A 21,089-nucleotide genomic window follows, 5' to 3' on the forward strand; every position below is an offset into this window, starting at 1 on the left:
TTTCCATCGTGAATACACTGACAGTGGTACCTTTGTGTGTCGTATCGGCAGCTGCTGCCGTTGTGGACTTCAGAGTCTCCCCTTCCACACCCATGGAGTGCCTGAGCCAGGTGAGGAGGAAGAAGAGGACTCAGGATGACATGTTCGAGGAGATCCTGCAGACCAGGGCTGCATCAGGGAATGAGCACAGGGCTTGGAGAATCACCCTTGCAGACAGCATGGACGAGATTAGAGTAGAGAGGAGACAGGAGAAGGATTTGCAGCAGGTTGATGCTTGTGCTTCTCAGGCAGAAAACAGGTGTTGCAGACTCTGGTGGGCCTGCAGGTTCAGCAATCTGATGCTCGCTTCCCTCTGCAACCCATAGAGAACTCTATATTGGGTTCCTCTGTACATAATTCTCCCCATAACGTTCCATGTGGCATCAGGGATCAGGTACGACCATTACCACTCCCCTCAGAGGACATTAAAGAAAATAACAGCTTCACATACGCTGACTCGTGAAAGACACGGTTGGTGTATGTGTGCCTGAAAAGGAAGTTACTGTTCTTTTGCCTTTGTAAATTCTGTTCCGTTAATTTATTAAGTTCTAATTTTTTTTCTTGGTTCATGTTATGGAATAAAATTCTATTTTTTGCAACATAATTCATCTTTATTAGTTCACAACTTATATTGGCTGGTGATGAACAGGTCTGACAGCAATCAATTTCTTGTTACTGCACTGTGTCACAGAACCCATAACATCATTCACAAACAATATTAATAGGCTCATTGACGATGTTAGATTCCTACTTACACCGCAATCACTACAAGATTCATTCCACACCACAAAAGAGAGGGACCAAGTAGAACATACTACAACATCACATACAACTCTGGCTCACTGTTAAATAGTCTTTCAAAGCCTCCCTGAACCGTATTGCTTTGTGTAGAGCTCTTGTAATAGCCCTTGTATCTGACTGTTGAAATTCAGCAGACAGCTACTGCAACTCCACCCCAGGGGAAACTGACCCCCCCCTCCCCTTTGCTTCACAGATACCACACAGAACACAGCAGGCAGCTTATAAACATTGGGATATTTTGCTCACTGAGATCCAATCTTGTATGTAAACAATGCTAGCAAGCTTCAAATGACCAAAGGCACATTCAGCTGTCATTCTGCAACTTGCTGAATCTGTCATTGAAATAATCTTTGGTGCTGTCGAGATGGCCAATGTATGGCTTTATGAGACAGGGGTAGGCTGGGTTGTCCAGGATCATTGTGGGCAATTCAGTATTCCCAGTGGTAATCTGCAGGTCGGGAAAGAAAGCCCCTGCTTGCAGCTTTTTGAACAGTCTTGTGTCCTTAAAGATGTGTGTGTCATGCACCGTTGGCTGACCAGCCCACACTGATGTTGGTAAAGCATCCCTGGTGATCCACCAGCACTTGTATAACCATAGAAAAATAGCGCTTTCTGTTGATGTACTCTGAGACAAGGTGCTCTGGTGCTAAAATAGGGACTATGTGTGCCATTTATTGCCCCATTGCAGTTTGAGAATCCCATTGCTACAAAACCATCCACTATGTCCTGCGCATTGCCCAGAGTCACAGTCCTCATAACAGAAGGCGATTTAATGGCCGTGCATGCTTGTGAGACAGTGGCCCCTTTAGTGGATTTCCTGACTCCACAATAATTCCTGACTGATCGGTAGCAATCTGGCATTGAGAGTTTCCACAGTGTAATCCCCACTCCTTTCTCAGCTGCCTGTGTAGCTCTCTCTTTGGTGTCCCTGCGCGGGAGGGTTGGGTTGAGCTTGGCGCACAGATGCAGAAATGTTGCCTTGTGCATCCAAAAGTTTTGCAGCCACTGCTTCTCATCCCAAACGTGCACTACAGTGTGATCCCACAAGTCAGTGCTTGTTTCTCAGGTGCAGAACTGGTGCTCCACCATTCTCAGGTGCTCCGTGAATGTCGCCAACAACTTTGGATTGTTTCTTTCTATGCCCCACAGCAATCTAGCCTCGAAGAAATCCCCATGTTCCCTGCGGCTCCTCTTGCAGCTCTGCAAATACTGCAGGATCAGGCATCCTGTACTTGCAACACTCACGACAGTAGTGCAGAGCTGTGCAGGCTGCATGCTTCTGTCTGAGACGGAGGATAGCGAGGAGGGTTGCATGGGTTTGTGGGACTTCAAATAGAAGGTGTGAAATATTATGGGCTGCAGATGAAATTGAGATGGAGAACACAGTAGTATGGGAAGTTTAACTCATGCTCCCAGTCACTCCTGTGCAACTCATTTCGACCCCTAGAGGCACTGCAAGAATTTCCCAAAAGACCCTGCACTGGAAGGTGGCAAATTGCACAGTGGGATACCTACCCATGGCACATTGCATTCTGCATCGATACAAGTGCTGCTGGTGAGGACGTGCACTGCCAGTAGAGGGAGTCAAGTGTGCACGCGCACAAGCGATTTAATAACTGCAGTGGGTGTATGTGGCCGTAACTTAGGTTGACATAATTTTGTAGTGTAGACATGGCTCAAGTTAGCATTATTATTTACTAAACACTCATGTTCAGAATTACAGGTATGAACCCATGTTTTCAAAGGCTGCTTTTCTGACACACTCCGCTGCGAGTAGGCAATCTATAGGTAGGGACTTTGCCCAGGTCAGCATAGTATCTGAGCCATTGCAATCATTAATATAGTAAATGAATGCACCTTCTTTTTGCAGATGATGAAATGAGCGCTGGGTAGATTAAGTGACATGCCCAAAGTCACACAGGAAATGTAGACTATCTAAGAATCCACTAGAATATCCTTCCTACTTGGGTCAGCTCTTTCAAAGGCCTTGGGTTAGTGGTGTGACTTTGATTTTTCCAGAGATGCTTATCACATGCAGCCCTCACTGAAGATAATGGAAGCTGTACACGCTCAACATCTCTGAAGACAACATATTTAGATGGATACATGCAAGCATCTGAATTGTCAGATGTTGTCCTTCGTTTCCTGTACTTCCACAAGAAAATAGCAACTTCAAAATGTTGTTTGAGTTCCTAGACTGGTTGAAAATTAGCTCAGAATAGTGAGTGGCCAGAGTCCCATCTGACAGTTTGGGTGGCTTTTTTTAAGACCACCCTGTAGTTTTCATCTCAAGTGTTAGGCCTGGTCTGCGCTGCCATCGACTGACTTACATTGCCGTACTGTGGCGTCTTCACTGTGCTGCATCGAAGGGAGACCCCCTCTGATCGACCAACCTTACTCCTTTTGGTGAGGTGGATTAATTGTGTTGACTGGAGAGCACTTCCGGGATCGATTGAGTGGGTCTTCACAGCTGTCTTAGTACGCCGTTCAAAAACTGTCAAAAAAAATTGTGAATTTGGAGGGAAAATAAAGAAATCATCAGGCAACGAATGATTAAAAAATAACCAACAAATAGTCTAAACAAAAAAGGCAAGGAGCTAAAAAGCAACTGGATTTCCAGGGAAAGTCCTAGGATATTGAATCCCCCCGTACTGAGAGAAATCAAAGTGCACATGATGGAACATTACATCACTAGCAGAGCTTGCACAGCTGTTTTGTAGGGTGCACAGCTGGGGGCAGAATGAGAGGCAATATTGGCTTCTTACAGAGCAGAGTGTGTAGATAAAACCAGCTTATTTCCTCATCTCCCAATACAATCTTATTTTCTCTTGCTTGCTGCTGCTGCTGCTCCAAACCAAGAATCCTGCAATGTACCCTATTTGAGATAATTCCAAAATCTCCTCTCTTTTAAAAAATGTATGATGTAGTTATACATGGACTAGTCCTGAATTTCTCAGTCTCCTTAAATACACGTGAATTCCCTAACCTTATTGAGCAATTTACTTGAAAAACATTTTAGTATTGCTTTTTGATCACCTAACTCTGATTGCCCTCTGGAAATAATTAGTTAGTTAGTTAGTTAGTTCTTAAGGTACACTTACTACAGTTCTATACTGTGCATTAAGTGGTTTAATTAACCATAATTTTTAAGAATCCCACTGTTGTGTTGCTTGCTTTTTTGCTCAGACTATTCGTTGGTTATTTTTAATCGTTGCCTGACGATTTCTTTCTTTCCCTCCAAATTCACAATATTTTGAAAGTTTTTGAACAGCCTACTAGACCTCTAGCTATCCATGGTCCTGTTGTATGCATGAGTGTCCTTTTTAGATGTGGATTATTTTATACATTTTTTCCCTTCCCCCACAAGCGCTCAAGTGTTCTATTCTTAATGTGGACTGACATTTTTTGAACCCACATTTTGAGTTAGATACCATTGACATTTAGGTTCCTGGTTTTTTGTCTAATTTGATGCCTTTGGTCATTTTTCATTTGCATGGTCACTTTTTTTAAAGCTTTCTTAAAACTTGGCAAATGATTTTTAAAATAGGCAGGCCTATCTCCTCTGAGCACATATATGTAATGTAAGTTTCCATCCCCTTTGAATATGTTTAATTTGTCTTTATATTTGGGTTTGGAAGAGAATGGGGTACCTGTCCTGATCCTGTAGTGCAAATTTTGTTAACATTTTGTCATTTATGATTGTGTTCTTCATGATTTTAGCACATGTATCCATTTGAGTTGTCTCTTGCTCATCTTGGGCCTGACGCTCAGCACCCCACAATCTCCAGAGTTGCTAATGCTCAGAATCTCTCAGAATCGGCCCTTTTAGCATGTGTTTTTCAAATTAAATTCTTGGAGAAAGGCTGGTTGGGACGGAGTGCTGACACATGAGGTCTTTCCTTTAGATACTGCATTTGCACAGAGTTTCTTGAATGACAGCATAGGGCAAACCTTAGTGCTTGCAGTGTGTATCTCCTTTTCTAAGTCCATTGTTTTTTGTTCAGTCATGGTTCAACCTCCTCTCTCTAATCCAGCTTCCCCCACCTCCGAGAAACAAAATAATATCCTTAGATCCCAAATAAGTCTTTATATAGTTATAATAGAAATTTCCTTGAAAACAATCCATATACTTATAAGTTTGCCTACCTAGTCCTCTGTAGAAGAGTGGAAAGGAAGAGCCAGAAGAAAATGCCAGGTTGAAGTTCACACACAGCAATATTGAAGTAGCTTGCTATAATCATTTTAGGATAGAATTCACTGAATTCTTTATTTTTAGACCGCAGTGGAATAGGACTGCTACTGATTTCCCCCCCCCCCCCCCCCTTTGCTTTGGTGATTAGCTTGAAAACTCACGCACATAACTGCTAGAGTTCTGCAGCAGTGCACTGAGAAACTGGTGTGAAAAGGGTCTGTGTTGGAGTTTTGTGTCCTTGCACATGAAAGCTCTGGTGCTTTCCTAATAGACTGAAAATGAGACTACTGCTGCTCTATAAGAGGTCTGTTCTAGCCACATTGCTCAGCAGCTTGGCAGATGGTGGCATGTCAGTGGTTTCATATTGATTGGTTGAATTTGCCTCAGGGTAGTAGGAGCATAGGTCCTTAAAAATGTGCTTCAAGTTCATGTTTTTTTGTTTTATCTTTGTTTTGTTTTTAAATACATTTATAAAATATTTCTGTTTAAATCAGAGGGATGGCTGGTAATCTAAATAGTGAAGTTACCTGGAAGTAAAAAAATAACATATTTAATGGTTTCAGGATTGTTGTTTTATCTCCAAGATCAGCAAGCCAAATATATTTTATTTACTAAATTATTACGTTTCAGCGTTAGGAAAAAAGTGGCATTTTAAATTAATATTCAAGACATACGGTGAGTGAGAAAATAAGCTCATTTCATAAATCCAGAAATTGATGGAAATAATCTTTCTTCCCCATTTAAAAAGTGAGGTTTGAAAATATATTCAAGGAGGTTAAATCATAACTGCATCACTTATTATGTAACAGGCAAAACAGAAAATCACTAATGTATATGTATAAATTATCTTAACTGAGTGAAAAGTATTCATGGAGACATCTGTGTATGAAAGAATATAGTAGTGTAGGTAATACTGTGTATTTGACAAGTCAAATAAAATAATATGTTCATATGGTTTGTCACATTTTAAAAAAATAGAATATTTGGAGAATGACCTTTACTTTCTTTAAATAACTTTATTAGTTGTCCTCTCTCTGAAGCCAGTTGCAATGGGAATTTAGTGGGATTCAATTCTGGCCCATAATAAATAACCCTATTGTGTGATTTCTTTTTGTTTTTCATTCTTCTCCCCACCACCAATTTGTTCTTTAAACTTGAAAATGTGAATTGTAAGCTCATCAGGGCAGGGGCAGTCTTTTGCTACTATAAGGTGGGTGTATAACTGGTTGGAAAAATATTCCCAGAGAGTAATCATCGGTGGTTCACAGTCCAGTTGGAAGATTCAAGTGGGGTCCCGCAAGGATCGGTTCTCTGTCCAGTTCTGTTCAATATCTTTGTCAATGATTTAGATAATGGCATAGAGAGTACACTTATAAAGTTTGGGGATGATACCAAGTTGGAGGGGTTGCAAGTGCTTTGGAGGATAGGATTAAAATTCAAAATGATCTGGACAAACTGGAGAAATGATCTAAAGTAAATAGGATGAAATTCTATAAAGACAAATGCAAAGTACTTCACTGAGGAAGGAACACCAAATTGCACACATACAAAATGGGAAATAACTGCCTAGGAGGGAGTACTGCGGAAAGGGATCTGAGCAGCATAATGGATCACAAGGTAAACGAGAGTCAACAGTGTAACACCATTGCTAAAAAAGCAAACATGATTCTGGGACGTATTAGCAGGAGTGTTGTAAGGAAAACACAAGAAGTAATTCTTCCACTCTGTGTTCATTAGGCCTTAGCTGGAGTATTGCATTTAGTTCTGGGTGCCACATTTCAGGAAAGATGTGGATACATTGGAGAAAGTCCAGAGAAGAGCAACAAAAATGATTAAAAGACTAGAAAATATGACCGATGAGGGAAGATTGGAAAAAATTGAGTTTGTTTAGTCTGGAGAAGAGAAGACTGAGGGGGGACATAAGTTTTCAAGTACATAAGAGGTTGTTACAAGGAGGAGGGAGAAAAATTGTTCTCCTTAGTCTCTGAGGATAGGACAAGAAGCAGTGGGCTTAAATTGCAGCAAGGGTGGTTTAGGGTGGACATTAAGAAAAACCTGTCAGAGTAGTTAAGCACTAGAATAAATTACCTAAGAGGTTGGGGAATCTCCATCATTGGAGATTTTTAAGAGTAGGTTAGACACACACCTGTCAGGGCTGGTCTAGATAACACTTAGTCCTGCCTTAAGAGCTCTTCTAATCCAGTCCCCTGCACTTGAGGTCCCTTCCAGTCCTAGGATTTTATGATTCTATTACACATTTATATAGCACCTAACACAGTGGGCCTCACATCTGATTGAGGCCTCTTGGTGCTGCTGTAGAGTATTAAGTGAACTCATAACATTGTTTGATAGTAGGAATATTCCTTGTAACAGATCTAAAGTAAAACAGAAGAAAATTCTTAAGCTTACAGAAATATGATGATGGAGAATATTTAATAAGAATTCTAAATCATCTTTATTTAAGTTGCTGTTAAAAACTCTGATCATTCTAGTATTTTTATCTAGACTTCTGCACTGATCGTTTATAATGTTCTCTGACTTTTGGTTTAGTTTTATGTATCACAATCTTATGTTAAATAATCTGGTATTTTGCTTGGGGAAGTTGTAGTTTGTCTGTTCTCCAACTTCCCTCCTGCCCCTATGTTTACAATAAATGAATGTTGTATTCATGTTTACTCGAATCAGTTTACCATCTTACACTTGATGTTTTTGCTGTCTTCTGAGGAGAGACCATTTCCAAGGTTTTGTTCCCCTGAAGTTACATTTCATCCCATCTGCTGATTGGTTTTTTTTCATTTAAGTTCACTTGCTGAATGAAAGGTTTGTGTGTAATTTTTAGGTTCCTTATTAAGATTTTTTTTTTAAAGTAATTTGCTAATGAAAGTTCCTTGGCTTGTTTGTTTTTGTCTTGTGGGGAGCAGGTGATAAACAAAAGAACGCAAAATATGGACTTTTTTGTGTTCTACACCACAATTGTAGATTGTTCCAAGAAAAATCTTTAAGATGGTTATTTGAATCTGTGCACACTGCCCACCTGGTGGTTATAGAGTGAACTGTTACTTTACAGAATAGTTTAATCAACAGCCATGTTTGGGGCAGGCTAATCTTGCAAAGAGAGCAGTACATGTAACAGGAGTGTACTCTGTGTGTGATAAGGGGAAAATTCAGCTCACTGACTAGATGTTTTAATGTGCGAACTCTAGGGAAATAACATATTGACTATACTGTTGAGCGCAAGAAAATTGAAGAACCCTTTGCAGACAGAGGGCTTGCAAAGGATTCTTTCTGTTTCTCTTAAACCAAAATCTGTGCAAGATGTTTGAAATCAGCAGGACGCTTAATGCTGCTTTGTTAAATAATGAGGTAATATTTTGTCACTTTTCTGGGCAGCATCTGTTTTTTCTCCTTTTTTATATGTTTATGAAGGATTCAGTTTATTCTTATGAAAGTAAGAGATTAAAAAAATCATTCTTCAATTATTATTTTTTCCTTTCGATGATTTTGGACAATTAGGTTGTCTTTTATTTGCGGTTTCAATCGGCTGCTGTTGCCTAGGACATTATGCCACGTAAGGCTTCTAAACTGCACAGAGTAGGTAGTTATTAACGCTGAATTGGCTTCTGGTATAGTCCATCTGGGCTCTGTATGAGAGAGCTTGCTGGCGGCTACTGATGCTAAGATACCCGCAACCTTTGGGATGTATACGTGGTGGAGAGGGGCTCAGTGATATGAGATCACTTCTTTTAAGGGAAACTGTCATTAATGAGTCAAGAAACTGCTCATTTATGGTAAGGAGAGGAATGGGGGGGTGGGAGGAGGACAAACAGCCCTGTGATTTCATTTTGATATTGGATTAGGTGTTTAAGACAAGTTGCTTTTTGTGGGGATGGAGGATTGCATAAAAATAAGGCTTTTCTCAGAGGCTTACTGGCTGATTCTGGAGAGACTATATTGAGAATTTGATGCTTTGCAAATGTCTCACAACTGTGATGCAGTGGTCAGCCACTTATCCTGAAAGATGAATGGTACTATTGGAAACAAGATAATAAGGTTGACTTTTTCAACAATAGGATTCTGCCTTTGTCTTTAGAGAGAGGCCTCAGAGGACATTTGTGCATTTGTTTTAGTATCCCTCTGAAAGATTTGGTGTGTGGGGTTGAGTTTTTTTTGTTTTTTTTTGTTTTTTAAAGTGATCAGTGTACAAAATACATGGAATTTTAGATTTGCAAAAAAGCTAATTGTTTAGGACTGCAATGTGTGATTATTGTTTCAGAAAAATGGCTGAATCTTTTGATATGCATAACATTAATTTATAGCTAACAAAATGTGCTGAGGTTGAAAAGGATAAAAAAAGATTTCTTCATCCCTTGTTCAATTTTGTTAACCCCGAAGAGACTTTAAGTAAAAATTTGCATTATAAATCAAACTTTAATATTCAGTGTTTTTTGGGACCAGAACATATTTGTTGATGTACTAGTTATGCAGTATTTTGAGGCTAGTGAATTCATTCTAGTAGTTCAGTTTGTGTTTGAGTTACATAGACTGATTTAGGAAACCTATCCAACAAACTAGTTTAATCTTTGCTAGTTTTTGCTAAGATGCAAATGTTTTAAAAACTATTGTGTGATAAGAGAAATCCTCTATAGCCATTTACACTATCCATAATAGATGTTAATTGAATTTGGTGTTCACTCTATGGATAGGTATATATCCTATATTTTAAACGTTTTTTAAATGTATTTTTTCTGCTTGTATGATCCATTTGTATCTACGTTATTTAAAAGCTTAATATATTTTCTACATTGTACTGTTCGTTTAGTCTGTGACTGGGGTTCTTTAGGCGTGTGTATGTTTTAAAAGAAATTTTAAAACGTAGAGAGTATCCTTTATGAGATTAACAGTTCTGAGTTAATATTTGAACTTTACCATTTTGGGGAAAGGTTTTTTTTTTTATTCTATATATTTTGGGGGGTTTGTGGTATTCCATAAAAACCATTTCTTATTTTCTGCAGTGAAGAGGTAGGTGAGTCTATATCATGGCCCATACTAGCGTTCTCCGCAGCTTTTACATTTATATCTGTTCCAAAGTAGAAATGATTATAATTCTATTGGACTTTTTTGTTTTTAAAAACAAATTCTTCTACCTGTAGACATCAAAGACAAAACAGTGATTTAGATATCAATATTACATAGATTAAAAGTTGGTCGTTTTAGACTAGATAAACCTTAATCCTGGTTTAGATGCAAAAACAGGATGCCCTGCCTTGTGAGCTTGGCTCCTATGTATAAAATCAACAAATCCCTGAAGTATTTCTCTTTTGAAGATGAGGGGGGAAATAAATATTTCTTAATTCAGAGAATCTTCAGTAATGTTGCTGTAGTGGAAAGTTGGTGAAATATTGCTGTTTAAAATTGGTGATTTGGTGCTTTGTCGTGGAAGCAAGCAAAGGATAAGCGAGTGTGTTCTATTAAAAAGTTAAAGCATGTTGCTTATTACGGTTGAAAAGTAATTTCATTTACATGCCCATGTTTATTCATCACTTTCTTATAAAGCTAGCGAATAATGAAATGAGATATCTGGGTACTTATAAAATACTACTTGTTTATTCTGGTAAAATGTGTTGATAAATAGATATCTGTTATATTTTAGACTTATAATCAAGTGAAAGAAACATCAAACCTGTTTTAAAAAAAAAAAAATATATATATATATATATATATATATATATATATATATATATATATATAAATGTGAAAATCTCTTACTGCAAAAGGAAAAAAATGGCTTGATTATTAAAATCAATATTACCTGAGAATAAATGCAGTTAAAATGCACATTAAAGTGCTTTTGTCATATCTTTAAGCCTAGAGGCAGATCATTAAATATGCATTTCTCCGGAAAGCAACTGTCGAGAAAGATAAGGTGGTTAAAATACTCCAGACCTCAAAGCCTCACATACAAGAGGTAAGAGGTTGCAGTCACTCAAGCATGGCTGAGGTATGGCACCTCCACAATGGAGGTTTATAATCTATAGATGTGGCCGATAGCCGTTACTATACTTCTGGGGTGGGGAGAGGTAAAAATACATGTATGTGTGTTGTTTTTTTCAACTGGGCCTTAATTACTAGACACAAGCAGCAGTTCAGAAATCTGGTCTCTGTTGTTGTAGAGGTCACCAAATCATTAACATTGTCAATCTGGCAGTAGCTAATTTCAATAGCACCTGATGTTGCAACGCCTCCTTTAGTTTCCCTAGCCAATGAGATCCTGGCTTCAGCTGACAGATGGTCCCATAAATGGATGTAAAAAGGAGAAGCTGCAAGCCAATTTCAGCAAGGCTCTGTTCAGTTGTTCTTATCTACATCCTAGAATCGGGGGGCTTCAACACAGTGCGCTTTTTTTATTCTTTTGCTGCACAAAACGTCTGCACTGTGCTTTGTGGATCTTTTTTTAAAAAAATAAAATCCCTGAAACCTTAGCAAATCTTTAGAAGAGTTGAAGCTTTTCAAGACCCAATATTTGCTATTAAGAATGGTTATGGTAGGTATTAGTAGATTTAAAATCTGTTTATAGTAGTTCTATATAGATAGATATATAACATAGATATCCCCAAATCTTCATCTTTATCAGTCTGTTTTCACATGAGTTTAGTTGCTATGACTGGTTTGTTTCTACATTATGTATCTCCGTCTCTGTCTCCCCTTTTCTCTATCTCTCTCTTCTATTTAATGCCTGCATATTCTTTAATAAAGGATGTACTTTGTCATTTTTAATGTCATTGTGATGTGTCTCAGAATAAAGAAAAAGCTGATTTCTAACGTGAGGCTGTGTGTGGCTAACTGAAATGCTGAAAAAGGGGTTATTTTGGGTGGGGGGGGGGGTAATTAATTTCCACATACACATGTTGGAAATACAAATGCAGAGCAGAATCCTTGGGAAAAAAAGCCTCAAGACTGGTAATTTTGTTTTGGTGGACTGCACAGTAGGTATGGTAATTTTTTAGAGTGATTTATATGAGCTTCAGTAAATGCTGCATATTGTATTTCAAAGAGTTTCCTGTCATGACCTCATAAAAAGAGGAGGAGGCTTGTATGTGTTGCAGCGCCTAGTATATGTCGATTTTGTTGCATCGTTGGGCAGCAGTACTGTAAGAAGGAATGTCAGCTTTTACATAACGTTCTTTTTGCTTTTGACACTGTGAGGGGCTGTAAGGGTCCATCTTTGTGATCACAGATGGAGTGGAATGGCTTGAAAATGGTAAGTGAATGCCGAGAGACTGCTTATAGGTTTCACACAGCTTATGTATGCCTCGTGAATTTCTTTTGTTTAGGATAGCAGATTGTGAGTCATAAATAAAATTACAGGTCATTGTCTATTTTTATGAGGATCTGTCTATATATTTTTTAATGTATCAAAGTGTGATGGCACTGCATGCCGCTTCCATTGAACATTACATTTCAGTCAAGCAAGGATGGTCTCTGCTGACAGTCACGGTGTCATTGTACTGTATGCCCATCAGATCAGGCAGCAGCTCATGTCTCATCATCATTTCTTACATGAGTGTTAAATTAAATCCAAATCTAATAACTGCATGTAAAAATCAGGTATTGTGTTTCCTTACGAGCTAATGCTATAGTGAAACAGAACAGTGTGTGGGGATTTTTTTGTCTTTTTTTTTTTTTTTTTTTTTTTTTAATATTGAAGGAAGTCAAAGCCATCAATTTATGTAAATGTATTTCTATTTCTCTGTTTAGAGTATTCTTTTGGCAGAGGAATCAGAAACTACTCGACTCATTCCTCTTTTATGTTTTCCTTACAGATTGTGCAAAATGGCATGATCAAATACAACTATTACAGACTTTGAATTTTACAGAATACTGCTATTCAGGGGGAGAAAAATGTTCAGAATTCATACCACTCTTGCTAGCTTTGTTTCAATTAAACGTTCTGCAGACTTTCACTCTGGATATTTATTATAACTGGGAAACAAAGCTACGGTCTTTTCACATTCTTATAGGATTGTCTTTGTCTAGCTGCTTGTTTTGATGGGTGTAAAACAAATAAGATTAGACTGAGCAGCCGAACTGAAAGCGATAGCTGGGAGGAAAAGCCAATGAAAGGTTGCCGGGGAAACGAGCATAGGGGAAGCTGAGTGGGGGAGCAGGTGGCAATCATGTGGGAATACTGCAAACAGTGTAAAAAAGCAGGAGCTACCTCGATTATCTTTGGTGTTCTTTGTGGCAGTCACAACTTTAATTATTCTTTATAAATAGGTGTTAATTACATTTCTGGCCCAGGCTTACAGTGATTTCTGGAAATCTATTTTTAAGCATCTGTTCTTTGCAAGAGAGGGTGATTTTTTTTTTTTTTTCTTTTTTTTTCCCTCCCCCCCTCTCCCTCCGCTGTGAAATTGTACGTGCAAAAAATTGTGAAGAATACTGTGAGGCAGTATTTTAGAAAAATGTAAATTATATGGAATGAAGTTGACGAGGTATAATAGTAAATTCCCACAGCTGATAGCTTCTGCATATCATTTCTTAGAATTTTCCAGCAAATGTCCCTATGAGAACAGTAGGTAGAATGAATTTACCCTAAGCAGTGATTTTGTGTTAAGTGATATTGGTATTTTAACAAAGTCAGATGATGCTATGGCAGAATAATCAATTCAAGGGAGTTCATCATATTCTATAGTTTATGCGCTAAGCAGAATTTTCCTGAAATAATGAAGCTGTACTCCTATTCCTCACTAGCCCCACCTCTACCTGCTATAACAATATCCACTTTCAATTTTGAGCTGTGTGTGTTAGCTGTAGGTTTTAAAGAAAACCTATATATTTTGCTAGTTGTTATGGTCTCTCATGGTATAGGGCACACAGTAATGTGGAACAGCAGAAGTGCATCTTTAAACAAGGTTGTGGGTGCCGGAAGTGTTTAAAAAGCGTAGTAGACTAGTAGGTGATAGAATGTAGCGTAAAAGGTAGAAAAAATGTGGTTGCCCAGAAAGCGTTCATCTGTCACACATCAGGAGGCACAAGAGAAGCATACCGAGGGTATAGAACACACCCTTCTGCCTTAAAAATGTCAGATTTTCAGTTTATTCCTTGCTTTCATGTGTGATTATTTAGAACATTCAATTCAAATAAGAATGTTCATGTTAGGGAGTTTAAAAAGAATATATGAGAAATTCAGTCTCCCTTTAATTTGCTCTCTCAAGTAATGCTTCTGCTGCAGTCTTTTTTGTAGGGAGGTAATTGAATGACCCTCTGAAAACTGCACAGCTTTTCACTGTAGGGGAAGAAAAATCATAAGGATCTGTGTGTAACATTATATAAGTATTTGTGTGAGTACATGCATACAAATACAGTATATAGAAGAATATATATATGAGATTAAAAGGATTTTAATTCTGTACCCATAATATTGATACTACATTCTAAAGCTGTTAAATTTGGTTATGAGAATAAATTAGAATGGCTTTGATCATATACAGCTGCATTGTTTTGAGGATCGGCAGCAGTTAGCATAGTTACATTTTTGTTCAATTTGGTATTTTTGTGTGTGTTTTGTGGCACGTGTTTCTGCCTCTGTTCTTTCTCTTCTTTGTTTTAAGATTATATTGATGAACACAGCCTGCATGTAGATAATGTCATTCTCTCCTTTCACATGAAAGATTAGATTGTAGACCATGAAGTAGGAAAATAGCTGTTAAATTAGTGAAATTTCATGTAATATTGCCAGGTGTATAATAGTAAGACTAAAAGCATAGAACATAAATCCTTTAGTTTTTTTAAAAAAAATTGGAGAATATATAGCTGTCTTTAAACATGGTCATTTTTGTGTAATTGTAATCTTGCTGAAAAAATGGAATTTTACATTTATATTTTGATAGACTATAAACACCAGCTACCATTTTACAATTCTTCCTATTGCTATGTATCTTACTAATCAAGTTCTCATGTTAGATACAGATACGCTCTTCCACTGTTGACTGGCTTGATAACCGCCTTTGCTTTCCTTATCTTTGTTAATTTACCTTTCTGAGCTTTTTCAGATGAAGAAAGGTTAAAAATTGACTGCAAAGGGTTTACGTGAATGTGTATAAAATAGTCTTGTCCATCTAGATTTGGTCCTGTTAAATATATGATTCATATTGGAGAAAATCTAGTTGTTGCAGAAATCTTGCACGTTTTTAGTTTTACTTAGTAATTTTTTTAAAGAATGCCTTCTAGGTTACATTACATTCTCAAATCTTCCCTAGTTAGTATGCTGCTGGGAATGTTCATTATATGAAGGTTATTTTCTGCATGTAATAGTCATACTACTTGCACGTTACCGTGTGGAGGACAGTGGTTCTAGATTGTGTATGAAATAAGTTATTAGTACTTCCGATATTCTGCTAGGAGGATTTGTCGTGTTCCTTGGTAATTTGCACTTTCAGAAAATTTCAGCAAATACCCCAAGCAAGAAACGGATAGTTATAGAGAATATTATATATATGTTTGTGGAGGTGCACAGAACTTGACAAATCCACTTGTCTGTTTCAACAATCTGTGGCCACCAGACAACTAATTTACATGCCTGGACGTGTTAAAATGTACATTTGTTTGTCTGTGGGACAGCTGACTGGATACACTCCGATGCACTGGCAAATACTGCAATGCAGTATTTTTTCAATGTCATTGGGGTTTTTGGGGAGACGGGGCGCAAGCAATCTTACAGTAAGCAGTCAACATTAAAAAGCCTGGAATCTTTGTTGATGATAGGCCATACTTCACAAAATTTGCTAATCCATGTTAGAAAGGAAAGTCGCTCCTCCCCCATTACTCCCCCTTGCTCCAAGATAGATGGAAAGAGAGATGAGTGTGCGTGCATTTATACATGTGTGTTTGCACGTGTGTATTGTCACACCTCATTTGTACAACAGAGTAAAAAAAAAACAAACAGGATTTTTATGAGAACAGAAAGGTCATTCTTTAAATGTAAAATGTTGCACATTTCGTTCATAGGGTGCAAAGGTCCATAGTTACCATAAATCTACGACTTCCAAACAACCCTAAAGGCTTTACTGAAGTGCATATTTTATCTTGCTAAAGTATTAACCCGAGATCAGAGCGTTGTTTCTATTCAACAAGTACAGTATGTCTAGTCTTAGTAAAATTAGTATTTACTATGTATGTGCACTCAGCCCTTTGTATCTAAGTGTTTTTAACCATTGAAATGATGCAAAGGGAAGGTGGTGGGGAAAAGAGGTATACTTTTTTTTTTCTTTTGTTCCCTTATTTCAAATGATCCATATTTACTCTCTAAAATCCGAGAGTATTTTAGGTGCAGAGGGCTTTTATAGGTCACTAGCTTTACAAGAAGAAGAAAAAAGGGGGAGGGAATCTCAGTGTGTCACAGACAGTAATTGTCTAAAATTAGCCATCTAGAAAAGGAAGGAAAGGCTTGAAGGAAAGAGAAAGCGGTACAAACATGTGAAACTGCACAGTGCTAGTCTGAGAATAATGAGTGAGGAATTTAAACTGATGCAGTACTGTGATGCCCATTAATTTCTCAGAACATTGACTTTGCAGGTTTGTTACTTACTTTGTTTTTCACAGCTTTAATTATACCCAGTTTTGAATGATAGTTTAGAGCACCAAAGATGAGACCTTTTGTTTGTTGTTTACGTAATTAAGTATTCAGACAGAGTGTTCACAATAGCTTTGGAACATCAGTGTTAGAAATCAAGTCTTTTCAATTGGGATTATAATAAGAACACTCTTTTAATTTTCATAACCACTTGATACTGTCTTACTATAACATTTACTTTATTTGCATACATTCATTAAGAATTAGCCCTGTGGTACTGGTGTTAGGTTTATTTTTATTTTTCTGTAATGACACTTTGTGTTTGCTCTAGCCATTTTAGAGCTTTCATGTATATCTTTTTTTTGGGGCTCCATAAAGCAAGGAAGAAGCTGAGAGGCATTCTTACCCATTGTTCTGCCCTTGATTGTGCCTTGCACGAAGACTTTCTCCCCAATGAAGAAGGTAATCTATAAGAGCCAGGAAATGCTGAAAACCAGTAAGGAATCCTTCTTCATTAAATTGAATGAAAAGACAATGAGAGTGTTGAAGAAATGGTTGTGTGCACTTTCTGGAAACTCGGTAGCTACACAGTAAAATGCAAGGCTGGCTGTGACAATATTTGGAGTGGTAATATATATAAAATGCTGTAGTACTCATTTGTTGCGAAGGAACACACAGTGTGTCAGACATTCTGCTGTGATGGAAAAACAATGATCCTTGGCCTGAGACACTTTTCTTTAGGGTTTTTTTTGTTTGTTTGTTTTTGTTTTTTTAATTTTATTTTAAGTGGTTTATATTGCCAGTAAACATCTCATAGGGCTCCGCTGGTACTTTTCACTGACTGGAGACATGCACTAGTACTGTATCATGCGAGAGACTTGGAAGCAGTGGAGTGACATTTCAGCACCTTACCTCTTGATGATAAAGGAAGAGCTATGTTATATGTTTGCTTTGGAACAGGTGCAAATGAATGTTGAAGTTATACTGTACTTTGTAATGCTTCAAGAAAGTTCTATGCAAAAAGCTTTCCTGTTCTCTTAAGTGATTTTGAATGTTGGCAGTGATGCTTCTGGAGGCTTTCCAGTACCAGCAGTCCTTATAATTCCAGTCATTTCACAGCATCATGGGTGAATTTGTTGAATGATGGAAGAAAACTCAAACACCTGCTTCTAGTTTAGCTTCCTCAGAGATGCCTGATCAGAATGTTGACCTATCTTACATGTTGCGTAGAGACCTAGACATTTGCTAGCGGGGCAGGTAATTGAGTTGTACTACTCAGCAGCCATGGGCTCCGCATGTTGGCCCCTGGTATGTTGATACTTATTTAGAGCAGTCTGTTATTTTTCTGAGCAGCCAATCAAAGATCCTTAATGTTTCTTTCTAGGATGCGCATGAAAAACAACAGACTGACTTGAACTTTTTAAGATGTCTCTCTTTGAAGACATAGCAATAGGAAATAGAGCTATAATGGTAAATTTTATAGCAGCAAGTGATATTTAAAAGCTTCTGAAGCTGCATGGTGGATGAAGAAACTTGTCCTTTTTTTCCTAATTCCAGTACTTGCAAGTAGGAAAAGACTACAATATCCACCACTTATAATTTTAACTATATTGGACTCATCCTGTAATATTATGTTGTAATGTACCCAACCAGAATATAAAGTTCTTGGAATTGTAGTCTTTAATATTAATTGTCTGTGTTGCAGCATTATAGTACAGACAGTACAAATCCCAGAAGTCCACATTTTTCCTATAATGCCAAAACAAAAGTGAAATTTGTGACTGTCAGACTTACTGTCTTTATAATAACTTTTCTCAACAGCCCATTTCCCTTGTATTTATTATTTGGTGCATGAAAATTGACTCCCTTCTCTTATATTTAGTATATAATGGTTTATGTAAGACTCACTAAACCTTTAGCCATTCTTGTTCATGGGAATTTTTGTTCAGTAGGCAGTTTAATTTTAAATCTTCATATCTAATTTATGTTTATAAAGCTGGAAATCAATCTGATTATAGTAGTTCTAATGTAAAACAATCATAGCAAAATGCAGTCAAAATACTAATGAATTGCAGTTTTTAGATATATATATTAACTAGGGACCTACTCTTCTTCCTATTATGTCAGTTTTAAAACTCCCTTTGATACCTGCAGTTCAGGAGCAAGTCCTAAAATGTTCACAATGGTCACTGTTTACCAAGTTTCTACATTGTGGTGAAGTGCTAACACATTATATACTCAGAATAGGAAATAATTTCAGGTTTTCAGATACCTGAATTAATTGTTGGTAAGTGGGAAGTTTTCGATTGTTGTCATTGTATTCATCTTTGCTATTGATAATCTTTGCTGTCTTACTGCTAATCAGTAACTTCCTTGCTCTTCTTTATCCAACATAGCCTGCAAGCACTTTTGGGCAAGGGCCTGTGTTTTTAATTCTGTAAAGCATCGTGCACACTCGTGGCACTGTATAAATGATAATACATATACACAGATATTTCATAAATGTAAAAAATGCAATTTTAATACTGTTCTTAGATATCTTTGTTCCAAATTAAAATCCTGGAGGTGCGTGTGTAGGGAAGATACATTTAGCAGAATGCGTGAATGCTAGAAACTCTTCCTAATGTGCTGTGCCCGTTACGCTGTGGCAGTATTGCTGTTAATTTCCTTCCTGTGAGAGCAGCTGTTCCAGGAAATGATCTCTTTGCTTGCTATAGAAGGTCCTGGAAAATTCAGTACAGAGCTACTGTAGTGGTTGCAGCAGTTCTTAATGGAAACTAACTCTTTAATCTGCACAATAACTTATCCTTCTTTTGAATAACTGGGCCAGGACAAACGTAATGTTTTCTGCAGTTTCTTATACCCCGTGAGAGGTTTCCTGAGTGCACTTCAGAATTTGACATTGTGTTTGATAATTTATAGAGCACAGTTTATATTTACCTGTAAACACACTAATCTAAGTGTATTTTTAGAATCCTTTTTTATTGTCAGTACTTGTCATTACGTAGCTACTGAAGCGCAAATTCATATATTAAGACATTTACTTAAAAAAAAAAAAAAAAAAAAAAAAAGAAAAGAAAAGGGGCGGGGGGAGAAGTGGGGTTAATTGCCATCAACCCATCTTTGCTGTATCCAAATTTATAATGGTTGGTTGGTTCGTTTGTGGTTATCAACAAACTTTACATTCGCGCACAGCTATTTTAGTCATGCAGGAACCAACATTTTTCTATAGTGTTTTTGCAGCGGCTTGGATGCTGGCATGATGCTGTTTACCCACAGTGATGCCATGCGACTTCTAACATTGACACAACTTGTTTTCCTTTTCCCCCATGGGTGAAACACACTGATAGCTCAGGCTTTGTAAACAACTTCAAATAGTCCAGGCGGCTGTGACTGAAGGGTCATTTGAGTGTTGTTCAGTGTATATTTCTCGCCCATTTGCTAAGTGTTACTGACATTAAGTTAGCCAAACAAAAGGAAACTGGCTTAGTGGTTTTGACCCTTCTATGACATAGAGTTAAAAATGTCACTGTTAAAAAATATTTTCCATCTCCACCTGTTGGGGGTAAATGGCATCGTGAAGTTCAGTAGGTTGCTTCCTGATGTGATATCCTGGGCTCTTAGGATACCAGGTAGAAACTGCTCCTAATGGCACCAACATATTAATTTATGTATAGGCATTTTTATGGGGCACAAAGGTTTCTTTGGTTGGGAGTGGTTAGGCAGATGGGCAGAACATTAGTATGTATTTGATTAGATTCCCTGTCGCTTCTAGATCAGTGGTTCCCAACCTTTTTGAGTGAAAGCCCCACTAGTTAACAGTAGGTAAAATATGTGCGCCCCCTCCCACCTGCCATAAACACATATAACCCCTATAAACACAGTTAATGATAAGAATAATAAATTACTCTTACCTGAGTAAGAAGTGAAGCCTTCCCTGGCGCAGCCACCCCTGCACGCCCTGTGTGGCCTTGCCTTTTCCCATCCCTCATGGACTGAGAGTAACGAAGGCAGGCTCTGGCAGATTGGCTGGGGCTGGTCCAGGCCCCCACCACTGTGGGGCTGCTCCTCTCCAGCTGGGCACCTGGCCAGTGTGGGGCTGTGTAGGGCTGCTCCTCTGCTCCGGCTGGCACGGAGCTCGGGGGGCTAAATGACCTCAGTATTACTGAAGCCACATGAATCGCCTGGAATCTTCGGTGCCTTTGACCTGTGAATCACTAAATGGCTTGGTACCCCAGTCTCTGAGACTATGCCACATAGGTGAGATCAGATCGGAGTCCTTGTAGTGTGGAAGAGAAGGAAGAGGTGTTACTTACATTGCATCAGACCATGGCTATTTTGCCATGGTCTGCACCTCTTAGACCTTAAAGCAGTAGTATCCATTTAAATGTTGTTGTTGCAAGAGGTAATGATCTGCACATCTACTAAGGTTATCTAGTAGTTAGTGGTATGTTTTCATTTAAGGTTCTAATTGAAAGTAAAGTT

General features: G+C 38.0%; 1 protein-coding gene across 5 annotated transcripts in view; it reads left to right on the forward strand.

Annotated features, from left to right (window-relative positions):
- ELAVL4 (ELAV like RNA binding protein 4) overlaps window positions 1-21,089 on the forward strand; it is a 97,983-nt gene that overhangs the window by 14,257 nt on the left and 62,637 nt on the right. For 3 of the 5 annotated variants that reach the window (XM_067535465.1, XM_067535468.1, XM_067535469.1), the window contains exon 1: window positions 12,254-12,290. The exons of 1 other annotated variant lie outside the window; for it this stretch is intronic. In XM_067535465.1, coding sequence (XP_067391566.1) covers window positions 12,267-12,290 — 24 coding nt within the window. In that variant the 5' untranslated portion in view covers window positions 12,254-12,266. Of the gene's footprint in view, window positions 1-11,420; window positions 11,574-12,253; window positions 12,291-21,089 lie in introns of those variants that run through there. One more of the 5 variants, XM_067535467.1, reaches the window with a different exon arrangement.

The sequence above is a fragment of the Emydura macquarii genome, unplaced genomic scaffold, assembly GCF_026122565.2.
Source record: "Emydura macquarii macquarii isolate MOO-44397 ecotype Brisbane River unplaced genomic scaffold, CSIRO-AGI_Emac_v2 contig_3506, whole genome shotgun sequence".
NCBI lineage: Eukaryota > Metazoa > Chordata > Testudines > Chelidae > Emydura > Emydura macquarii.